This window comes from Cricetulus griseus, chromosome 4, assembly GCF_003668045.3.
Source record: "Cricetulus griseus strain 17A/GY chromosome 4, alternate assembly CriGri-PICRH-1.0, whole genome shotgun sequence".
Classification (NCBI taxonomy): domain Eukaryota; kingdom Metazoa; phylum Chordata; class Mammalia; order Rodentia; family Cricetidae; genus Cricetulus; species Cricetulus griseus.
The window spans coordinates 98,475,861-98,495,595 of NC_048597.1; the positions used below are offsets into that span (position 1 = coordinate 98,475,861).

The window sequence follows — 19,735 nt, forward strand, 5'->3', positions numbered from 1 at the left end:
GAGCAGAGACACAGGAGGTTAGTGCAAGTGCCAGGGTTAGAAAACCTTTTGGAATCAGCCAAATATTTGCCTGCTATAGATGAAAGTGCTCAGTATGCAGACTCAGCCAGTATGCAGACCTCTAATGTGTCTTCATTTCTAACTCTTGAAACATGGTCACTGTTGTCGTAGTCATTCATATTATTGTGTTTGATGCTTTCCTTCTCTTCCTCCTCCCCTGCCCAGGACTCTTGGGCATAGAACAGTATTCTTGGCTCAAGTGCTGAGTGTTGTATCTATCGTTTCTGATTTGAACTAACTATTCTGTTTTATTTTATCTCCTTTGACATTTATTTAGGTTTAATTTTAGGCTCTTTGATTAAAGCATAGAGATACTACTTTTATTAGGAGAAACAAAGGGACTTGAACAGAAAACTAGACAAGCATATGGGCACAGTAGTGAGAAGATAGGAATAGCCATGGTGATAAAGTCACTTCCTAAGGTGGTGAGAGCTCTGAGTGCTCACACAGCTGTCCTTGTTGTGTCAAAGATTGCTTGCCCACCTAGTGTTGGATACCCAGGCTCTTATGTCGTTCCCCCCCCCCCCCCCGCCCCCGTCCCCTTGGTTTTTCGAGACAGGGTTTCTCTGTGGCTTTGGAGGCTGTCCTGGAGCTAGTGCTTGTAGACCAGGTTGGTCTCTGAACTCACAGAGATCTGCCTGCCTCTGCCTCCTGAGTGCTGGGATTAAAAGCGTGTGCCACCACCACTTGGCCCCCAGGATCTTATGTAAGTGTAGTATTTGCATGGGCTTTCTCTTAATAGCTTAGCTTTTCCCCAGATTCCATCTACCTGAATCAGTGTAAATGCTATGTAAATAATGGTGATACCATGTTGCTTAAGGAAAAATATTCCAGGTATGGTGTCCCACACCTGTAGTCCTAGTACTTAGGAGGCAGGTGGGTCTTTGTGTGTTGGAGGCTAGCCTGGCCAAGATAGTGAGTTCAAGGCAGTCTGCGCTACAGAGTGATATCCTCTATACCCCCCTCCCCAGCCCCCGAAAGTCAGGAAAAAATACCTCTAAAAAAAAGATTAGCTCTCCATATGTAAGCCATAGATTAACAGGTAGGTTTTTGAGCTTTACACAGTAGTAACTTGGCTATTGCTTTTGTGATTTTTCTTTTGAAGTTAAACTGTTTTGGGATAAAGAAGTGTGCAGTGTGCTTATTTGCCCCCTTGAATGTGCCAGTCAGCTGCATAAGCATCTAAGTCATTCACGTTGTGTGGTAGAGATGGCGGCTACTTTCCTGCCTTGGGTGCTTCTGTTGTGAAAAAGAATTTGTCCATAAAAATGATTGACTTAGTGGGTGAGCAGATGGGCTACATTGGGCTGTTTTGGTACAGCACTGTGGTGGATCTGCTTTGCTCTAGTCTAGTACATGGTTCCAGTTTGAAGCTATGTAAGTCAGGAATCTGCTCTCCTTTGTGGAGAAGCGTCTGTCTTTGATGTTCAGTTCATCAGACCTAAACTTCAGGACATCTGAAAGCAGAAATGTGTGGAATTCGTAACACCCATGGCCTCTGCTTGCTTGTTTAAAGTTCCTGAGTTTTAAAATGTGTTTTAAAATGTGCTCCGACTGCAGCAGAGACTTGCTAAGGCTCTGTGCTGCATGTTAAGTGACATGCCTTAGCGGCTGGTGAGTGCATTGGTTTTTGTTAGCAGCTGCTTCCCCTCTCTGGGTGCTATGCTGCCATGAAAACTCTCACCTCCTGAACTAGCTGCTCAGGTTGGGGAGCAGGAAATTCCTTGGAAAGAATGTCTTCTACAGGCATAGAAACTCTTATTCCCAGTCCTTGGGGCCAGGTGTTTCAGATTGTGGATCTTCAGACTTGGGGCTGTTGGGCATATGCTTGCTTCACTGACTTGCCATCCCTAATGTGAAGTCTTCCAAGTGTTGATTTAGAAATACTTTCAATGTCAGATTTTTGTGTTAGAAATGGTCAACTTGTGCTTTTGTTTTTGTTTTTGTTTTGTTTTGTTTTGTTTTGTTTTGTTTTGAGACAGTCTCTCTAAGTAGTTCTAGCTGTCCTGGGATATAGACTAGGCTGGCCTCAAACTCAGAGACCCATGTCTCTGCCACTTGAGTGCTGGGATTAAAGGGTGCACCACTACCCCCGGCCACTTAGTTTTAAATCTTGACTTGTTTAATTTATTTACATTAAAATTTTTAATTTTTAAAATGTGTATGAGAGTCTTGCCTGCACATATATATGTTCATTGGGTGTGTCCTGTGCCTGTGGACACAAAGAAGAGAGCACTGGCTCTCCTGGGATCAGTGTTAAGAAGGGTTGTAAGCCACCATGTGGGTGCTAGGAACCCAATCTCTGTCCCTTCCAAGAGCAGCCAGTTCTCTTAACTGCTGAGTAATCTCTCTTGCCTCTTATTTGATTTTAAAATAAGTATATTTTGTGAATTGAATAGGGAGTAATAATTGAAAATGGTTTTTAAAAATATTGGTACTTTATAGTTAATGCTTAGGCAAATGAAAATTGTTTCAACAGCACATAGTGATTGCCAGCTTGTTTAATTTTGGTATTTAGCTTGATTAGCTATGTAGAAGTCTTGGTAGAAATTATTTCCACGCTGTGTCCCCAACCCAGAAGGGCTGATATGTGCTCTTCACTGGAAGGAGTTGTGGCATGGAGTTGGATGTAAATGCTTATTTTATCAGCTCTCTTTTTCTGTGGGAATTTGCTCTTAGTGGTCTACAAGTAAAAAGAAAAATCAAAACTATTGCAAATTTCTTGTCGTTTTCCAGGCTGAACTCACAGGAATCAAATGGCGTAGGTACAATTTTGGAGGGCACGGGGACTGTGGACCCATAATTTCAGCCCCAGCCCAAGACGATCCAATCCTGTTAAGTTTCATCCGCTGTCTGCAAGCCAACCTGCTGTGTGTATGGCGTCGTGATGTCAAGCCAGATTGCAAAGAACTATGGATATTCTGGTGGGGAGATGAACCCAACCTAGTGGGAGTAATACATCATGAACTGCAGGGTAAGGATTTTGTTTTTCCTTAAAAATTATTTGCATTGTATGTTTTTGAACAGTGATAAATTTGGAGAGGTTAAGAGTTGCTTAAAAGAGAGACCCCAAGTTTTCAGTACACAGTATGTTTGTCAAGAGTCCCCTCACTTTCCTCTCTCTCCTCTGCCCCTACATTTCCCTTCCCCTAAAGATTCTTGTCCTTCTCCAGTCATGCTGAAAATTAGAATCTTGTAAGATCACTGTAAAATTATTTTATTGTTGTTTAAAGACAGGGAGTCATCATGTAGTGCTTAAAATTGAAGCACTCCTGGCTCAGTCTCTTTCACACTGGGATACTGGTGTTCATCACTTTGTCCTTCTGGCCTCTGAAACCATTACTGTTAAAGGAGAGCAGAGCTGTGTGTATACAGTGTGCTGTGTTTGGGTGGAGGCAAGGCTGTGGCCCACTGTTTTAAAATTAATAGTGAATTGTGAGTAATTAATAAGACACCTATATGAACAGCGCTCTTTCCCCCCTTGGAATTTTCCAGCAAATTGAAAATACAGAAATTACTGCAACTTTTGTTGGATAAATCACTAATTGACCTTGAATAGTGTTTTGGAGAAAGGTAACTTTCTACAAAGTGTCTCAGACTATTTCCCTCATCATTTCCTTGCTGATTCCAGAAATACTAGTTTTTAACCTACAATTTTTGACTTCACTTTGCATCTGATACCTGGAAACTTTGAATTAATGCAAGATATTTGTTAGTCTAAACTACTTTTATATTTACCATACATTGACAACGGCAGAAAGTGTTGTCAATTTCTAAGTTCTGGTAGACATCTTCACTCCTCTCTATCCCAACAGCTTCTAGTTTGTATTCCACAGACTTTTCCTAAGTCAAGAGAAATTTCAGCGTTTATTTTGATTTTGAGCAGGGCCTTTCCTTGCTGCCCTTGGGTTCCTGAGTGCTGTGTTACAGGCTGCTCACCATGCTTGGCTAAATCACAATCTCAGTGAAGAGCGCTGGCCCTTCTGACCTGGGCACCTGTAGGCTTTGTAACCTAACCTACTCTCTAGTTAATTTGTGGTTGAAAAATTGCAGGCATTGATGAGATGTTTTGTTAGTTTATGTTCTTATTATGTGTTACAGGAAGACATAAAACAAACTTCAGTGTATTCTTGTGGGTCTGGTTTAAAGGTTCTAAATTTGCCTAAAGGATTTCCTGCCAAATTCTTCTGAAACTTGTTGGCAGCCTTGTTTTTTTGTTGTTGGCATCTCCTGCCACATCAGCTAGGGGGCAGTACAGCACAGTGAACTAATTAATTGAGTTACTCCTAGGCTGCAAGCCTCCTGATACTCTGTTGTTCTATAAATGGACACCCTGGTGAGATTGCTTACTAGTGGGCTCATGAGCAGAATTGCAGAATTTACGTCCATCTCAAAACCTAGCATAATCAGTAGATGCTGAAGTTAGAATTCACACCACCTATGTTTTGGTTTTTCAGTCGCTAAGAGAGCTTCTTGGTGATCCTTGTTACTTTGTGTTTGTTTGAGTAGCAAAATATTGCATTATTTACATTATTTATGCATGGGTGAATACAGTGTTTCTTTAACTCTTCTCTTTAATTTTTAATCTTTAAAAATATTTTAAACCAACACTGACCTATTGATCTATCATGGGAGGGCATGTGCACTGTCGCATAGTTGTGGAGGTCAGAGGACAACTTTCGGGAGTTCTCTCTCTCTTCCTCTCTCTACCCCTCCCTCTCTCTCTTTCTCTCTCCCTTCCCTTTCACCATGTGTGTCCTAAAGCTTAAACTCAGGTAGCTTGGTTTAGTGGCAAATACCTTTAACTGCTGAGCCATTTCCCAGCCCCTCTCCTTTATTTCTAGTGAATATTCTGGATTTTCATCTTTTTGTTTCTCCTTACCAATCTCTTAATTCATTTTGTAACAATTTGGTAACCAAACCTACTACCTAAGTTGTTTGTTCCTGACAGTAGAGTGAGTACTGTTCTTGGATATGACTTAGCCAGTCACTGAGCTAGAAGGTAGGCTGTTTGATTACCTTTCCTAGGCTGGGTTAAGTCATTGCTTTGAGAAATTTTTTTTGGTAAAGAATTAAGCAAAGATTGACTTATTTTTAAAATAGTTTTTTTTTTTGTTGTTTAAACTGTAAAAACAGTACATTTTTTTTTTCTTCTTCTTAAATCAAGGTCTCACTTTATAGCTCTGGTTGACCTGGAAGTAGCGTATATAATCCAGGCTGGCTTCAAACACAGAAATCTGCCTGCCTTTGCCTCCCAAGCGCTGGGATTAAAGGTATGTGCCGCCACTCCCTGTGAAAACTTTAATTAGACAGTTAGGACAACAGAGTGACCACGTGAAAGGACAAGTAAAGCAGTTGGAGTAGTTGCTGTTTGTGTGTGCCCATGAAGTAACTGTGCTGAGTTACAGCGCTTTCGTCTTTCACCTACTATGGATTGTTTCCCCAGGGGAATGACTTGAGTGTCCCCTGTGTTCACTGTTCATAATGTTGGCAAAGTTATTAGAGCCGGTCATACAAATTGTCCACTTTTGCATGCAAAATTGGCTGAAAGAGTACTATTATGTGGCTCATGTTTCAGGAGATGTTTGAAATATAATTAGAAATTCGAGTGGCATAATGGCAGTGAAGGTGGCATGTAGAATGGTCAGGAAAGCCAGCGATAGAGGGGAGTGTCCCTGCTGGTTGCTTAGAGTTGAGAGTTTTAAACACTTTTTTCCCCCAGTGTATTTGAGAGTTATTATATTTTGGGTAAAATAAGCTTTAGTAGACTCCTGCTAGCAGATGTGCATCTTAGGCACAGGATAACGCTGTTGTAACTTAACAAGGATATTGAAGTACTGTCATGCTTTTTGGTTATGTTTTGGAGTTTCCCTTGTTAATGGTGCAATACTTCATAGCATACTGCTAGCAAACACAGTAAATACCATGGCTGCCCACCTTGCTATACATGTATACATTAGTAAAGTAGCCTCATAGAATGAGAAGACTCCTCTAGGACAAGTGTTGAATTTATAACATTGTTCTTAGAATGCCTGAAGTATTTGGAGCAGTTCGAGGGAAGATGAGGGTACACTCAGAGCCCCAGGGGCAGCATGTGACCCTGGATTGCTTGGCCTCCAGTGCCTGTGTAGTCACTTAACAGCCATGAGTCTTTGGTCAGTTTATTTAACTGATCATTGTCTTAGTTCCCTCTCTGTAAATTGGATTATGAGGCTAAAGTTAATAAAGCCCTAAGCTAGCACTCACAGCAGTTAATCTATAGCTGTAGCTGTTGGCTGTTGCTACTGTGCTGACAACCATGAGCTCATAGATGAGAATTATATTTTGGCATTTTTCTAAACAATTGATTCTGTTCTGTGTAGTAGCAGTTAGTGTTTGCTACTGCCAAATATTAAAGTCTACTTGCAAGTTGAAAAATTATATTTTCTACTTTGAATGTTTGGGCAGGGTAATAGGGAATAACAAAAACATCACAGTAGCAAAGATAACATGCTCATAGGGGAGTTGCTGGATTTTCCATAACTTTTTAAATTTGTGGATGGGTGTGCATTGTCAGGGGCATGCATGTGCCCACTATGGACATATGTAGACTTCACAGGACAGCTTTTGGAAGTCCTGTCCTCCCACTATGGGTTTTGGGGCTTGGATGCAGATCTTCAGGCTTGCATGCATGCAGGTGTTTTCACCTGTTGAGTCACCATGCTAGCTCCTTTTCTGTGCTTCCTAAAAAACCCCAGTTGTTGTGTGAAGAGGACAGTAGTTTGATTTGTTGTACCCTCTAAGTAGAGTTGTGACAGATGCCACATGTCAAAGCAGGGTACCTACTGAATGTATGTAGTCATCTTTTCGGCTGTATGAGTGCTTCTGTGAGTCTAGTTAGAGGAATTTGTAGTTTAAAAGGTATGTAAGAGAGGCACACACAGTGGGCTATGCTCAGAGCACTATTAAGAATACTAGGATGGACCTGACCACACAGGGATACTAAATGCTGGGATTAAAGATGTCTGTCACCATACCTGGCTTAAAACATTTTTTATTGCTATTATATTTTCCTGTATTTTGTTCTGTTTAGTTTGCCAAAGCTATAAAGTAGTACTAGTTGTCCAATGACTACCTGAATGAACATATATTCCCACTTAAATATTTGACTTAATAAGTAATACATGCTTATCAGACTTGACATTTATTAAGAATTTAATGAGTAACAAATTCTTGTTGTGAAGTTATGGAACAATATCAATTCAAATTCTTTCATATGAAGAATAGAAAAAGATTCAGTGAACTAGAATTATTAAGCTAAATGTGCTTGAAATTGAGAGAACAAGCAGAAGTCTAACTTTCTATTGTAAATAACATCAGCGTGTTACTGCAGGCGACTCACTGAACTGTGTAATTAGTTTTTTTTTTTAAAGAAAAATGAGACATTTATACTAAGATCAAAGTGAGATAGAATGTGAAGGGAAGGCCCATGTTTACACTGATATGAAAATTAAGCATTTGACAAAGTTACAAAGATTATTGCTTTAGGGAAAAGTCAAATAAAGTCTTAATTTGGGTTTTTGTTTTGTTTTTTTAAAGCTGAGGTATCATGGTCTAATTTTTTGCACTGACATGAAAACCCTATTTATATACAGTGAACCCAAATAAAAATCTTTTTATTTTCTGTTAGTTTTTTGTTTTGTTTTATTTTTCGAGACAGGGTTTCTCTGTGTAGCTTTGGAGGCTGTCCTGGAACTAACTCTTGTAGACCAGGCTGACCTCGAACTCACAGAGATCTGCCTGTCTCTGCCGCCTGAGTGCTGGGATTAAAGGCCTGCTCCACCAACACCTGGCCTTTTTCTATTATTTTTAATTATGTGTATGTGTATTTGTTTCTGGGCTTGTACACATGAGTGCAGGTGCCTAAGGAGGCCAGAGGCCTTGATCACTTAGAGATGGAGTCCTAGGTGTTTGTGAGCTGCCTGTTGTGGGTACTGGGAACCTTTGCAAGGGCAGCAGGCACTTAGTGGCTGAGCCATCTCTCTAGCTTGTAAAGTTTATTTTAATGAAGTGTTGTCTATAGAATAGATTAGTTGTCAGTTGGCAGTAGGTAAACTATTTCATGTATGAGTGTGAATCATTTTGGTGAAGAGTATGCTGTGTGTGGCACAGTCTTTGCCTGGCAGTTTTGAAACAAAGGCCTAAATCAAGAAAGAACTGAATATGTGAACATTGGATTTGGAAGGTGTTACAGGCACCGGTACATGTAGAGAACAAACCTTGGCTTTATAAACTCATCTTTGGCTGGCACAGTCAAAAGATACTATGTATGCTGCTCTCACTGCTCCTTTATATAGTAAAGGGTATATGTCCCTGGCATAAACTGCAGTTAAGGAAGGAGCTGAGATCTTGTGGGTGTACACAGTCCCCACAGAAGATCCCCTTGTGCTTGTCATTGTTCATCTTTGTGTTAATGTAGCTGACCCAGTGGGAAACTAAAGTGTAGAGGAAATTTCTGGCTTTGTCACACCTGTAATAGTGCTGGAGCTTAACCCTGCAACACCCAATTAGTCTAGAGTAATCCCTGGAACTAGTAAATACAATGTTAATAACAGGAATGGAAAATAAACTAAATTTTGGGTCCATAAAAACTTGACATGAATGTGTGATAGGCATCAGCATGGCATGTGTAAGGTACCTTGTTGAAGGGCTGGGTACTGCTGTGGTCATTGGGGGGCTGCCTCTCCTCTTTCACTTTCCCATCTATTGCCATACTGAGAAACTGAGACACTTGCAGCAGAGGTTTGGGTGAAACAGCAGGTAGTGCTGAGGCTACCTTGAATTGTTCCATGGTCTTTGTGCTGAACATACAGACTACTAACATGGCTTGTAGATCTCCATGCTGAGCTTATTGTCAGTAATTGTTAGAAAAATGTTTAGAAGTATAATTTCCATTTGATTTTATGTGTTTGTAGTTGGAAATGAGGGCTAATCCACTTAGCCATGAGTATTGTTAGCAGCTAAGGTTTTTACTCCCTGTGTTGTATTATTTGTGTGCACATGTGCTTGCATGAACATCACAGTGCATATATGGAGATCAGAAGACTCCTTGTGGGACTCTTTTCTCTTTGTGACTTGGGACAGAACTCCCCTTTTCCCCTTTCATCAAGCTCTGTTTCTTGCTGACCTGCCAGCAGTTTAGTTTTCGCCAGTTGTTGATGGCTTCCTGAGATAAGGAGAATCCTTTTCTCTCCTCTGTTGCTCAAATCTAGGACCTTGCACCCTGCAGGCAAGTGCTCAGTACTGAGCCAGTCACAAACTTGAGAAGTGAGAATCTGGAAGAAGCTGGCTTTGTGATAGTGGTTTCCATCTAGAAGTCTGAGTCCAGGGTAATGAGAACATGAGTGAAATGGCCCCAGAAAGCTATCCATGGGAGTTGATGGGGGAAGAAATCCACAGTACTTTGCTTTGTTGGAGAGCATAAGAACTGAAGTCCAAACTAAAAAGCTCACAAGGCCATGCACATTTGGAAGCAGTAAGTGTTATACTTAATTTATAAATGGCTTTTCTTCCAGCATCATATTTGTTTTATTTAGTTGCTAATATTGGAACTGTAGTTGATAATAGTAGTTGATTTCTCCGATTGCTATAGCAACACCCCAGAAGATGTCTATTTGGTCTAGTGGCAGTATGTCAGGGGTTACCTGGTTTCTGACACTGTGGTGGGTTTTGAGTTTCAGAGAAAAATTGACAGTGTGTTATAGTTCTCTGTGGCCTTTCTCCTGTAGACTTGTCCATAAGAACTTGCACATTTACAAATTGCTTGAGATACCCAGTAGGCATTAAGCCTACTGTATTGTAAAATTTGATTATTAGAACTGAATATACTTAATTTTGTTTCCCTCATAATAAAATGAAGGTTTTTTTGGGGGTGGGGTGGGGAGAAGGGACTTATGTTCCATACAGATTAACTTTGAATACCATGGACTGGAAAATCATTTATTTAACTAACCCCATATGAATTTTATTTATGGAATAATTATAACTCTGTGTAATAGCTTGGTCTTAAGAAGAATCCTCCTACTAGAAAGGGCAGCTTGCAAGTGCTGCCAGTGCGCTCAGGTAAAGGGATTGAGAGTTGACCTTTGTGACACTCAGATCTTTTGATTTCGTCCTTAGTTACTTTTATTCAAGTAAAGTTGTACTCCCAATCATTTAAAGAAATTAACTTATTTGTCATTATCAAATAATTGCTTTAAATCTCCCAGGTTTCTAAAAGAATACTCTGTACATATTGAGTTCTAGCGACAAACACAGCATTGGTGTGCGTTTGACCTCAGGCATTGTTAATAGCTTCAGCAGATATTTATGCTCCTGATCTCAGACTATCCCCAGGAAATGCTCCCCAGTACACCTAGTGAGAACCAATTTTATTTTAACTATTATTATTATTTTTTTTTGTACGAGTGCTTTGTCTACATGTGTATCTGTTTGCCACATGTGTGTCTGGTGCCCGCAGAGGCCAGAAAATGGCATCAGATCTCTTGGGACTGGAGTTACAGATGGTTGTCAACTTGTGGTGGTTTGAAATTGAACCCTGGTCCTCTGCAGGAGCATCGAGTACTCTTAACTGCTGAACCATCTTTCTAGCCCCCAGGAACAAATTTTAAACTGAGTATAATCAAAGATTACAATGTTAGGTCGGCAGCCATTGAGAAGGGAAATGTTTTAACACTAATAGTGAAATAGGAGCCATTTGGTACTTGAAATGGGTGGCTGCTTTTATCAAGTTAAGCAAAGCCTTGGAATGTTTTAGATATATTTTTTTCCTGTTCTATTCTTTAATCACATTCAGTGATCTTGTATTTCACTAAATTTATTTTGAGTTCCTAAGTTTGGTTGCTTTTAAGTATAAATGAGGCTGTCGCCTATGCTTTGACTACTTAGAAACTGGAGAGGCTGGTGTTGGACTTCAAGAAAAGCTCTCCATTCTAGGCCTGAAAACTCCTGCCGCCCTAGGTGGACAGCCAGCATTTGCCCTCACGAAGGTTTTGTCAGCAAGGCTGCCTGCAGTACTAGACTGTCCAGGGCATTCCGACTCACTAGTCTGTTCAATATGGTGGCCATGTGCCACATGTGGCTATTCAAGTCTGTGTTTATTATAATTAAACTAAACATGTAGTTCAGTTGCTGGTAAAGTTCATATCCTCAGGTGTGGCACATTTCAGTTGCTCAGAGGCCAGCCATATTTGGCTTTTGGATACCCAGTTGGACAATGTAAATCAAAAACATTTCTATTGCTGTGACTGCTGTGTTGGCAGCACTTGTCCAGCTTGGGCTCCATCCTAAGGAAGAGGCACTGGAGGTATCTTCTAAACAGAAGGTTCCAGCCAGCTGTACTGGCTGGGAAGGTGTCTTCTGGCTGGGGCTCATCAAAAGTGTCAAAGAGTTCTCGTCCTTCTTTTCTGAGATGGAAGGACTCTAAATTTTACTTATATTGGCAGAGAACTAATTTTTAAGTGATTTTTGAAGGCACCTTTTGGACTGCTTAGATGGCAGATCATCTCGACATCCTGCCATTTCTAAATGCTGTGCCACTGCTGTTGGCTGTTAGGAAACTTCATTATTTCTCATGAAACCACTTTACTGGGTACATTTTTCTTAGACTCAGACAGGATTTTGTATGGCTTATTTTTGTACAGTTAGGCTTACGTGCTAAGAAACTGCAGCAGATGAACTGGGTCAGTTTTAGATCTGTGTCCTTGGTAGACGTGATGGTTCATTTTAATTGTCAACATGACAAATCTCAGTGAGGGATTGTCTATGTTGGCTGTCTGTGGGGGATGGTTAAGGTAATGGAGGTAGGAAGACTGCCAGCTGGGGTGACAGTATTCCTCCCTGGAGGGATCCTGGATTGTGTAAGAGTAGAGTAAGCAGGCAGAGCGCTAGCTGTCTGCTCCCCGTAGCGGCTATTAGATGACTTAGCCACAAGTTCCTGCTGCCCTGACTGCCATGGATGACAGACTGTATCCTGGAGTTGGGAGTCAGTAAACCCGATTTTCTTGAAGTTGCTCTCATCAGGGTATGTTCTGACAAAGCAGGAAAGGGAACTAAGATAGCTGATCTGTGTGGTATGCTTGCACAGTTCTTTGTGTATGTACAGTACGAGTGATTTTTCTCAACATCATCGGGGTTACTTCTGATGTTTGCTTTGTGGTTTTATTGGGGTGTTGTCGAGTGTGCACCGTGGGTGCCACACGCAGGGCCTTTGCTCTCCTTGAGAGTAGCTAGAGAGCTGTCCAGCTAGTGTCAGATCCTGAGCTGGCTCCTCCTGAAGACTGTCATCCTCTGAGGATGGCCAGAGGACGTATGTGCTCTTGTGGTGGCTGGGATCATCTTCAGATGCCAGGCTTTGAAATGTAGTCTGTTGAATTGTTTCCACTTCAGTTGGCTTAGTAGAATTTGTGGCAATTGATTACTCAAAACATTAGAAAAAGGAGGAAATGATTAACTTATTAGGAGTATTTAGAGAGTTATTTCAGGAGAGAGCCCCATTTGGTTAAATTGTGGTTAAGTCCTATTAGGATTAAAACCCTAGCTCAGAGTAGGGCTTACTTGGAAACATGGGCGCAGTCTGTTTGAAGTATCTGAGATTCTACTGCTTTTGTCACCTGAGAAGGTTCATCTCAGGGCTGTGTGAGCAGGTAAGGGCCCCAATAGCAATGTGAACCTCTCAGTCAGTACTTGGCAGAGAGCAGTGAGGCAGAGCGAGAAAACTACTTAGAGAGGAAAAGTTAGCATGGCCGAATGCATTGATTGGGTTAACAGTGTTGCTTTTGTCGATGTTCAGCAAAGTATGGGGTGATAATGGTGAGCTGAACAGGCAGTTGAAAGGGCCAAAAGTGGTGGTGTTTCTTTAAAACAAAGCAAAACCATGTCCGAGAACCTCCAGTTCCTTTTCTCCCATAAAGGAATAATTTGAAAGGTTTTTTTGATGTGACCATAGGTGTATCATTTCAGTCAAAGTAGACTTTCCTAGAAGAAGCTGAACACGAGGCATATTATGTCATTGTGTGGTGTCCTAGAATCAAGCTATTGTGTATGCACTGATAAATGGGCACCTGCCACACTGGCAGTTTAAACCATTAGGCTCAGAGCAGTACTCAGGGTCATTGAAAATTCATTGGCAGCCTGTACTCAGGTTTGTTGCGTGTGATGGCTCTTGCTATAGGAGCTTTAACATGTCCAGATTTTACTGCACCTGCAGCCAAGTCACACTTGGAGTTTTTCGGCTGCTTTGTTCTTCATCTACAATATTGGAGTTAGTATTGTTTTCTCATACATATGATTAGAGAAATTGAATCTTGTTCCTGAAGTGACAGGTGTCACATGAGTAATGCTTGAGGAAAGTTTTCCACAGAAGACAAGTCTGTCACTCCTGCGGAGCAGTAGCTATTTCTCCAGATGATGGGTTTCATATATAAATGTTGTTGTGAACTCCTGGATCCAAGTGCACCATATCTGTTGCAGTTGTTACCCTCCTTGGCATTGAAATGACCCATTTTTCTCTGTGAGAGGTAGATTTCGGCTTCTTCATAGTTGGTGCTATCCTTTGTGAGCTCTTTGGCGTTATGTCATCTTTCAACTTTTTATGCTCCAAATCTAGAAGCCAGCCATTTTGCCAAGGAATCTGGGAGCCTTTAGTTGGGGATTTAAGACCGTGATTGGGATATGGGGTGCTTGTTGCTGTGCAGTCACTGTTGATTAAGACTCCAGTAACGGGCTGGATGGAATTTTAGGACTAAAGATGCAGTGGTAGAGCATTCAATTAGCTGTCCCTCTAAAGTACAGAGCCCCTCATTGTCCAGGACCACAGCCCTTACTTTTATGGCACTGCTCTCATGCTTGAATCTTTGTTTATGTCAAGCAGCTGGCTCCCTTCATAATTTCTTAGTTGCTTTAATCACACAAGGTGCAATGTAGTACTGACATCATCACAAAGAGTGGATGGATGGGCATCTGTCAGTGACATAGTAAAATATGCAGAAAATTCTGCACTGACAGTAAAAACAGTGGCATCTGAAGTTCTGTTAGAGTGCCACAAGGGAAAAGAAGCCAGACAAAAAGGAATAAAAAGCCATTTGGAGACTTCCCCTCCCCTTTGGGTTTTTTGTTTTCAAGATGGGGTGGGAGTGGGTCTCTGTGTACCTCTGACCATTCTGGAACTCATTCTGTAGACTAGGCTGGCCTCCAACTCAGAAATCTGTCTGCCTCTGCCTCTTGAGTGCTGGATTAAAGGAATGTGCCACTATGCCTGACTTAAAGACTTTTCAAAGAGTATATATTTAATTTCGTTAAACATTCTTATTTCATGTATATGAGTGTTTTACCTTCACGTATATATATGTACTATATTTGTGCCTGGTGTCTGCAGAGGCCAGGAAAGGATATCATATTCCTCTGTAACTGGAGTTACAGACAGTTGTGAGCCTCCATGTAGGTTCTGGGATCCGAATCTGTGTCCTCTGCAAGAGCAGCCAGTACTCTTAACCTATGAGCCAGCTCTCTAGCTCCATTATGGCTGAGTAATCTTACTACTCAGGAGACAGAGACAGGTGGGTCTCTGTGAGTTAGAGGCGCCAGCCTGGGATATGTTGTGAGAGCCTCTTTCCCTTCCTCCCCGCATGCATGCACGTACATACACCCCCCATCCCATAGTCTGTCACATTCTGGAGATATATGTCTGATCGGTGCTTTGGGAGTGAGTCTTAGTCAGAACTTTTCAATGAATGGCTGAAGGTGAAATCTGACTTCTTTGTTCCTGAATGGTGTGCATTTGCTGTTTGCATTCCTGGTTTCAAAGTTTTCATTAGACTTTGGCAGCAATGCAAAGGTAAACCTGTGTGCTGTAGAAGGCAGGCCACACGAGTGGCTGATTAATGACTTGTAGTCAGCAGTAAAGGTTATGTATACTTCCACTCAATGACCAGTGTCCTAAGTAGCCTGAGAAGAGATGGTGAAGACGCTGTGGTAAGTGCCAGCTGTGGTCACCGCTGATGACACTTCATTGTGTTCTGTTCTTTTGTCTGCTCTGTGCCGGTGCTGCACACAGTCTGGCTAGCTTATGAGAGTGAAGTACTGAGCAGGAGTTGACACACAGGCAAGGAAGTGTCAAGAGCTAGGCCTACAGAATACACAGGCCAGAGCACAACACAGTAGATTAAAGGCAAGTTGAGTAAACTGTGGCCACTGAAGGATCTCTTGGTAGGGACTGAGGCAGCCAGCCATATGAAAAGCCAGGGCAACAGTTACGGCCAGAACACATGCTAGAAGCAAGGGATTTTAGAGGCTTATGATTTAGAAATCAGCACATCCACACACCAAGAGAGATGTACAGAAAACGGGTTCCAGCTCATACCACATGGCATGGAACTTCAGTCTCCTCATGTTTAGTGTTGGGAGTTCAGAGCCAATAGCTTGTAGATGTTGGCAGTTGGAGTTTGGGACCTTCCTCTCTACCTGGCCATACATGGCTCATGATCAGCTGGAAATTACTGGTGTTTTATGGCAAATTAAGGTCTATGAGGTTCTCTTCTCTCTCAAAGTCAACAGATTTAGATGATCCTGCTCCATAGAATGTTAATCTGTATAGGAACTTGGAGTGAGATTGACTTTTGGAAGCAGATCACAAGATGTGATACAGTATTACCACTGACATGTGGAAGAGACACATCTTGCAGCCTTCCAAGTCCCACTTTTCAAGTACTGTTACCACATGCTATTTTCCTTCATAAAGTAACATTTTTGCTCTGGATGTCTTACTCACCAAAAATATTTGTACTGTTTGGGGAGACTGAGGATGGAACATGGGCCTGTACATGCTAGGCAAGCTCCCCAGTCTCATTTGCAAGCATCTCAGAAACTGGGTGAGACTGGGTCTTGGAGGAAACTTGAGTACATAGCAATGAAACCCTTGCACTTCCTGCTTGAAGATGGTATGGAGATGGCTGTTTAGAGAAAGTGTTTGAAGGACATTGTCTAGTTCAATCCCTTCATGTTTTGCAGGTGAGGAAACAGAAGAGGTTTTATAGAGAGCAGCCATGAAATAGGTGTAAAATTACTTCCCAGATGCTCAGTACCAGGCTTTCACCAGAGCAGAGCGCTGTGGGGAAGTTTCACACTTCACTTTCATTTTTCTGGTGCTAAATTTCCCCACAGTCTGGAGAAGTTTCTAACTGGCATTTACTCCTAACCCTTTTGATGGAAGAAACTTTGAATTTTCCTGAAGCGTTAACATTGTCTTATTGAAGAGGACACAAATATATCTGTGGGAAGATGCCAACATTTTAGATTATTAGGGTGGTCGTGAGGGAGATGAGGCGGCGTTTTTGTGCCTCTTGGCTATAGGTTGAAGTGGCTCTCATTGGCCTGTGCTAGCTGTCCATAGAGCTGTCACATTGGAAGACAGGCATTATGTTTCTCAAGTAGATGATGCCTCACCCAGTATTCAAGACTTAGACCCAATGAACTGATGACTTTGTTATAGTTTACATACTCATGAGCTCTGTAAGGGGTTCTGCTGGGAGTGAAGGGTACTTATATCTGCCAAAATCATTACTGAGCCTTTCTAGTAATTTATTTTCTTGAAATTGAAATGAAACTTTGTGAACACAGCCTTACTAAATATGGATTGCAGAGTCGTAATAATGCTTCTGCCTCTGCAGATTCTGAATTGATCGGAGTTTGGCAGTGAATTATGGACATGTTATTTCAGGGATTTTGCACAGGCCCTGCTTTAAAAGCACTGATTATTTCTGTAGAATGCTGTTGTGTGTGTTGGCTCACTCAGTTGATGCCGAACCCATCAGATGGCCACATTGTCCACTAGGACTGCAACCAGAATTGATGAGATGGTGCAGGCAGCAGCTGCTTAGTTTCTCAAACTTGGGATTTTCAGAAATTAAGTCTTATAATTGAGGTAAGATGCATTATTTTGATGCTGTAATTTTTTTCATGCAGTTTGATAATAGTTCATGTAGTCTTTTTCCTAACATAATTACTTTTGTAAATTTCTTATCACAGTGTTTATTTCCCAGGAAAAGCACGTTAGAAATAGTATAGATCTACTCCTCATCCTGGGTTGCTTTGCCCATCCTTAATACATGGGGAGGTGCTTAGTCTTACTGCAACTTAATATGCCATGTTTTGTTGATATTTGTGGGAGACCTGCCCTTTCCTGAACAGAAATGGAGAGAGAGTAGGTTGGAAGGGTGGGAACAGGGGGATGGTGGTGGAGGGAATAGAGGAGAGGAGGGAGGGGAAATTGGACTGGGATGTAAAATAAATGAATAAATGAACTAAAAAAACAAACAAAAACTAGTGTAGCTAACATCCCTGGCTTTTTAGGCCGTCCATTCATCCAAGATGCCAGGAAACAACAATGGGCCTTAGAAAGCAGGCCTACGAGTGCTTGTTAGGCTGCTCCTAAGCTGACAACGGCACCCCAGGCTCTTGACTCTGCTGGATGTTGCCGTTCTTCCCACACTGTGCTTATGTTCACACATCTTTGGATCACTGGTAAATTTCTTCTGATGCACTTTAATTCTTATGCATTATTATTTTAATTATTTTCCCTTCATCATTAATTTTTTTCCGAGTGAAGGAGAAGTATCCATATCTTAGGGGGTCCTTGGTTTATTGCCAGCTTTTACTTGAACACTTGCTCAAGTAAATTTGTTACTTTTGTTGTTTTGTAGTCAATGTATATTTACCTCTCTTGATTCTGTAAAGATCTTTCCTCTATGCTTTTTCAGTGTAATATTTTCAAACGCTAGTTTTAGTTTGGGAGATACAGTACTTGAAATAGAGATTGTAGTAGTGATGGATCTTCCCAAAGTGACCTGGAGGCTGCATCATGGCAATGGGTGTGGTGTTGTACTTGCATGATCGGTGTACTGTAGCTCTCTTGGTGATTGATTCATTTTGTTTAGTGTGTATGAGTGTTTTGCCTGTGTGTATGTCTCTGCACCATGTATATGCTTGGTGCCCATGGATGCCAGGAGAGGGCATCAGATCCTGCAGAGCTGGAGTGAAAGCTGGTTGTGAGCCACCATGTGTGTGCTGGGATTTGAATCTTCTGTGTGAGCAGCCAGGATTAAAGGCATGCACCATCATGCCTAGCATATGAGACCCTAGTTTTTAAGTTATAACAATAATAGAGCTGGGGAGATGGCTCAGTGGGTAAAGTGCTTGTTGCTGAAGCAGGAGGACCCTAGTTTGGATCTGCAGGACGACCTATGTAAAAGCTGTGTGAGGTATACTTGTAACCCCAAAGCTGGGGAGGGAAAACAAGTGGATCTCAGGTTAGTCAGCTAGTCTACCTAAATCAGTGAGCTTCAGGTTCAGTGAGAGACCCTGTCTCAATAATAAGATTGAGGATGGGCGTGGTGACCCGTACCTATGATCCCAGCACTAACAGAGGCAGAAGCAGGCAGATCTCTGTGAGTTCCAGGCCAGCCAGAGCTACACAGTGAGACCGGGGGTGGGGCAGGGGTGGGGCGGGGGTGGGGTGAGGATGGGGGTGGGGGTATCACAAAGCTCTATGCCAAATTTTTCTCAGTCCTAGGCACCTTGAGAAAGTATTTCCTGTGGTGACACCTGATGGTTGCAAATGTCAGTGCCCAAATTTCTTGCTCTACCCTACTTATGCTCCTTCCAACAGCGGCGGCGTTCTGGCTAGGTTGGTTGTTTAACCATTCCAGATTCTTTTCATCATCTTACTATCCCAGGAGACCCTATCCTTTTGTTCAGAAGGGTGCATTTGAGACCCAGGATGACAACTTGGCCTCTTGTTGCCTCTGTTTTAAAAAAGAAAATATTGTCTCTAGCCAGAGATGATAATTTATGCCTATAATTCCAACATTTGGGAAGTAGAAGCAGTTGGATCAGGAGTTCAGGGTCATCTTCAGCTTCGTTGAGAATTCCAGGCAAAAACAAAAGTCTCTCAAGTTCTCTCTCTCAAATTTGTTCCCTCCCTCCCTTCCTCCCTCCCTTCCTCCCTCCCTTCCTCCCTCCCTTCCTCCCTCCCTTCTTCCCTCTCTTCTTCCCTCCCTCCCACCCTCCCTCCCTCCCTCCTTCCTTCCCTTCCTCACGCTAAGTGAGTAAAGATTTATTGAGTTCCTGGGAAGAGATGTAGCATACCAAACAGGTCATGCTTTGGCCCTGTGCCAACCCCTGGGAGCAGCACTAGGCTGTGTCGTACTGTTTGTGAGTTGTGCTGTCAGGCGCACTTTGTAAGTAAGTCTCTTCCCGTACATAAATACATCTCATCACAGGGATTGCTTTGATGTGAACGTGTTAGTGTTTTTAGGCTTTCTGTAAAAGATAATGGATTTCTGGTGGTAAATGCCAATGTAAAGTGTTAGATTAAAAACTCCTAACTGGCCAGGGGTGGTGATGGTGGTTGTGGTGGCGGCAGTGGTGGCGCCACACGCCTTTAATCCCAGCACTCGGGAGGCAGAGGCAGGCAGATCTCTGAGTTTGAGACCAGCCTGGTCTATAAGAGCGAGTTCCAGGAGAGCTTCCAAAGTTACAGAGAAACCCTGTCTCCAAAAACCCAAAAAACCCACCAAAAACAAACAAACAAACAAACAAACAAACAAACAAACAGAAAAAACCCAAACAAACAAAACTCCTA

At 42.0% G+C, this 19,735-nt stretch overlaps 1 protein-coding gene across 6 annotated transcripts in view; it reads left to right on the forward strand.

Annotated features, from left to right (window-relative positions):
• Med13l (mediator complex subunit 13L) overlaps positions 1-19,735 on the forward strand; it is a 204,711-nt gene that overhangs the window by 30,672 nt on the left and 154,304 nt on the right. For 5 of the 6 annotated variants that reach the window (XM_035443271.1, XM_027414172.2, XM_027414168.2 and 2 more), the window contains exon 2: positions 2,797-3,034. In XM_035443271.1, coding sequence (XP_035299162.1) covers positions 2,797-3,034 — 238 coding nt within the window. Of the gene's footprint in view, positions 1-2,796; positions 3,035-19,735 lie in introns of those variants that run through there. The other variant, XM_027414171.2, reaches the window with a different exon arrangement.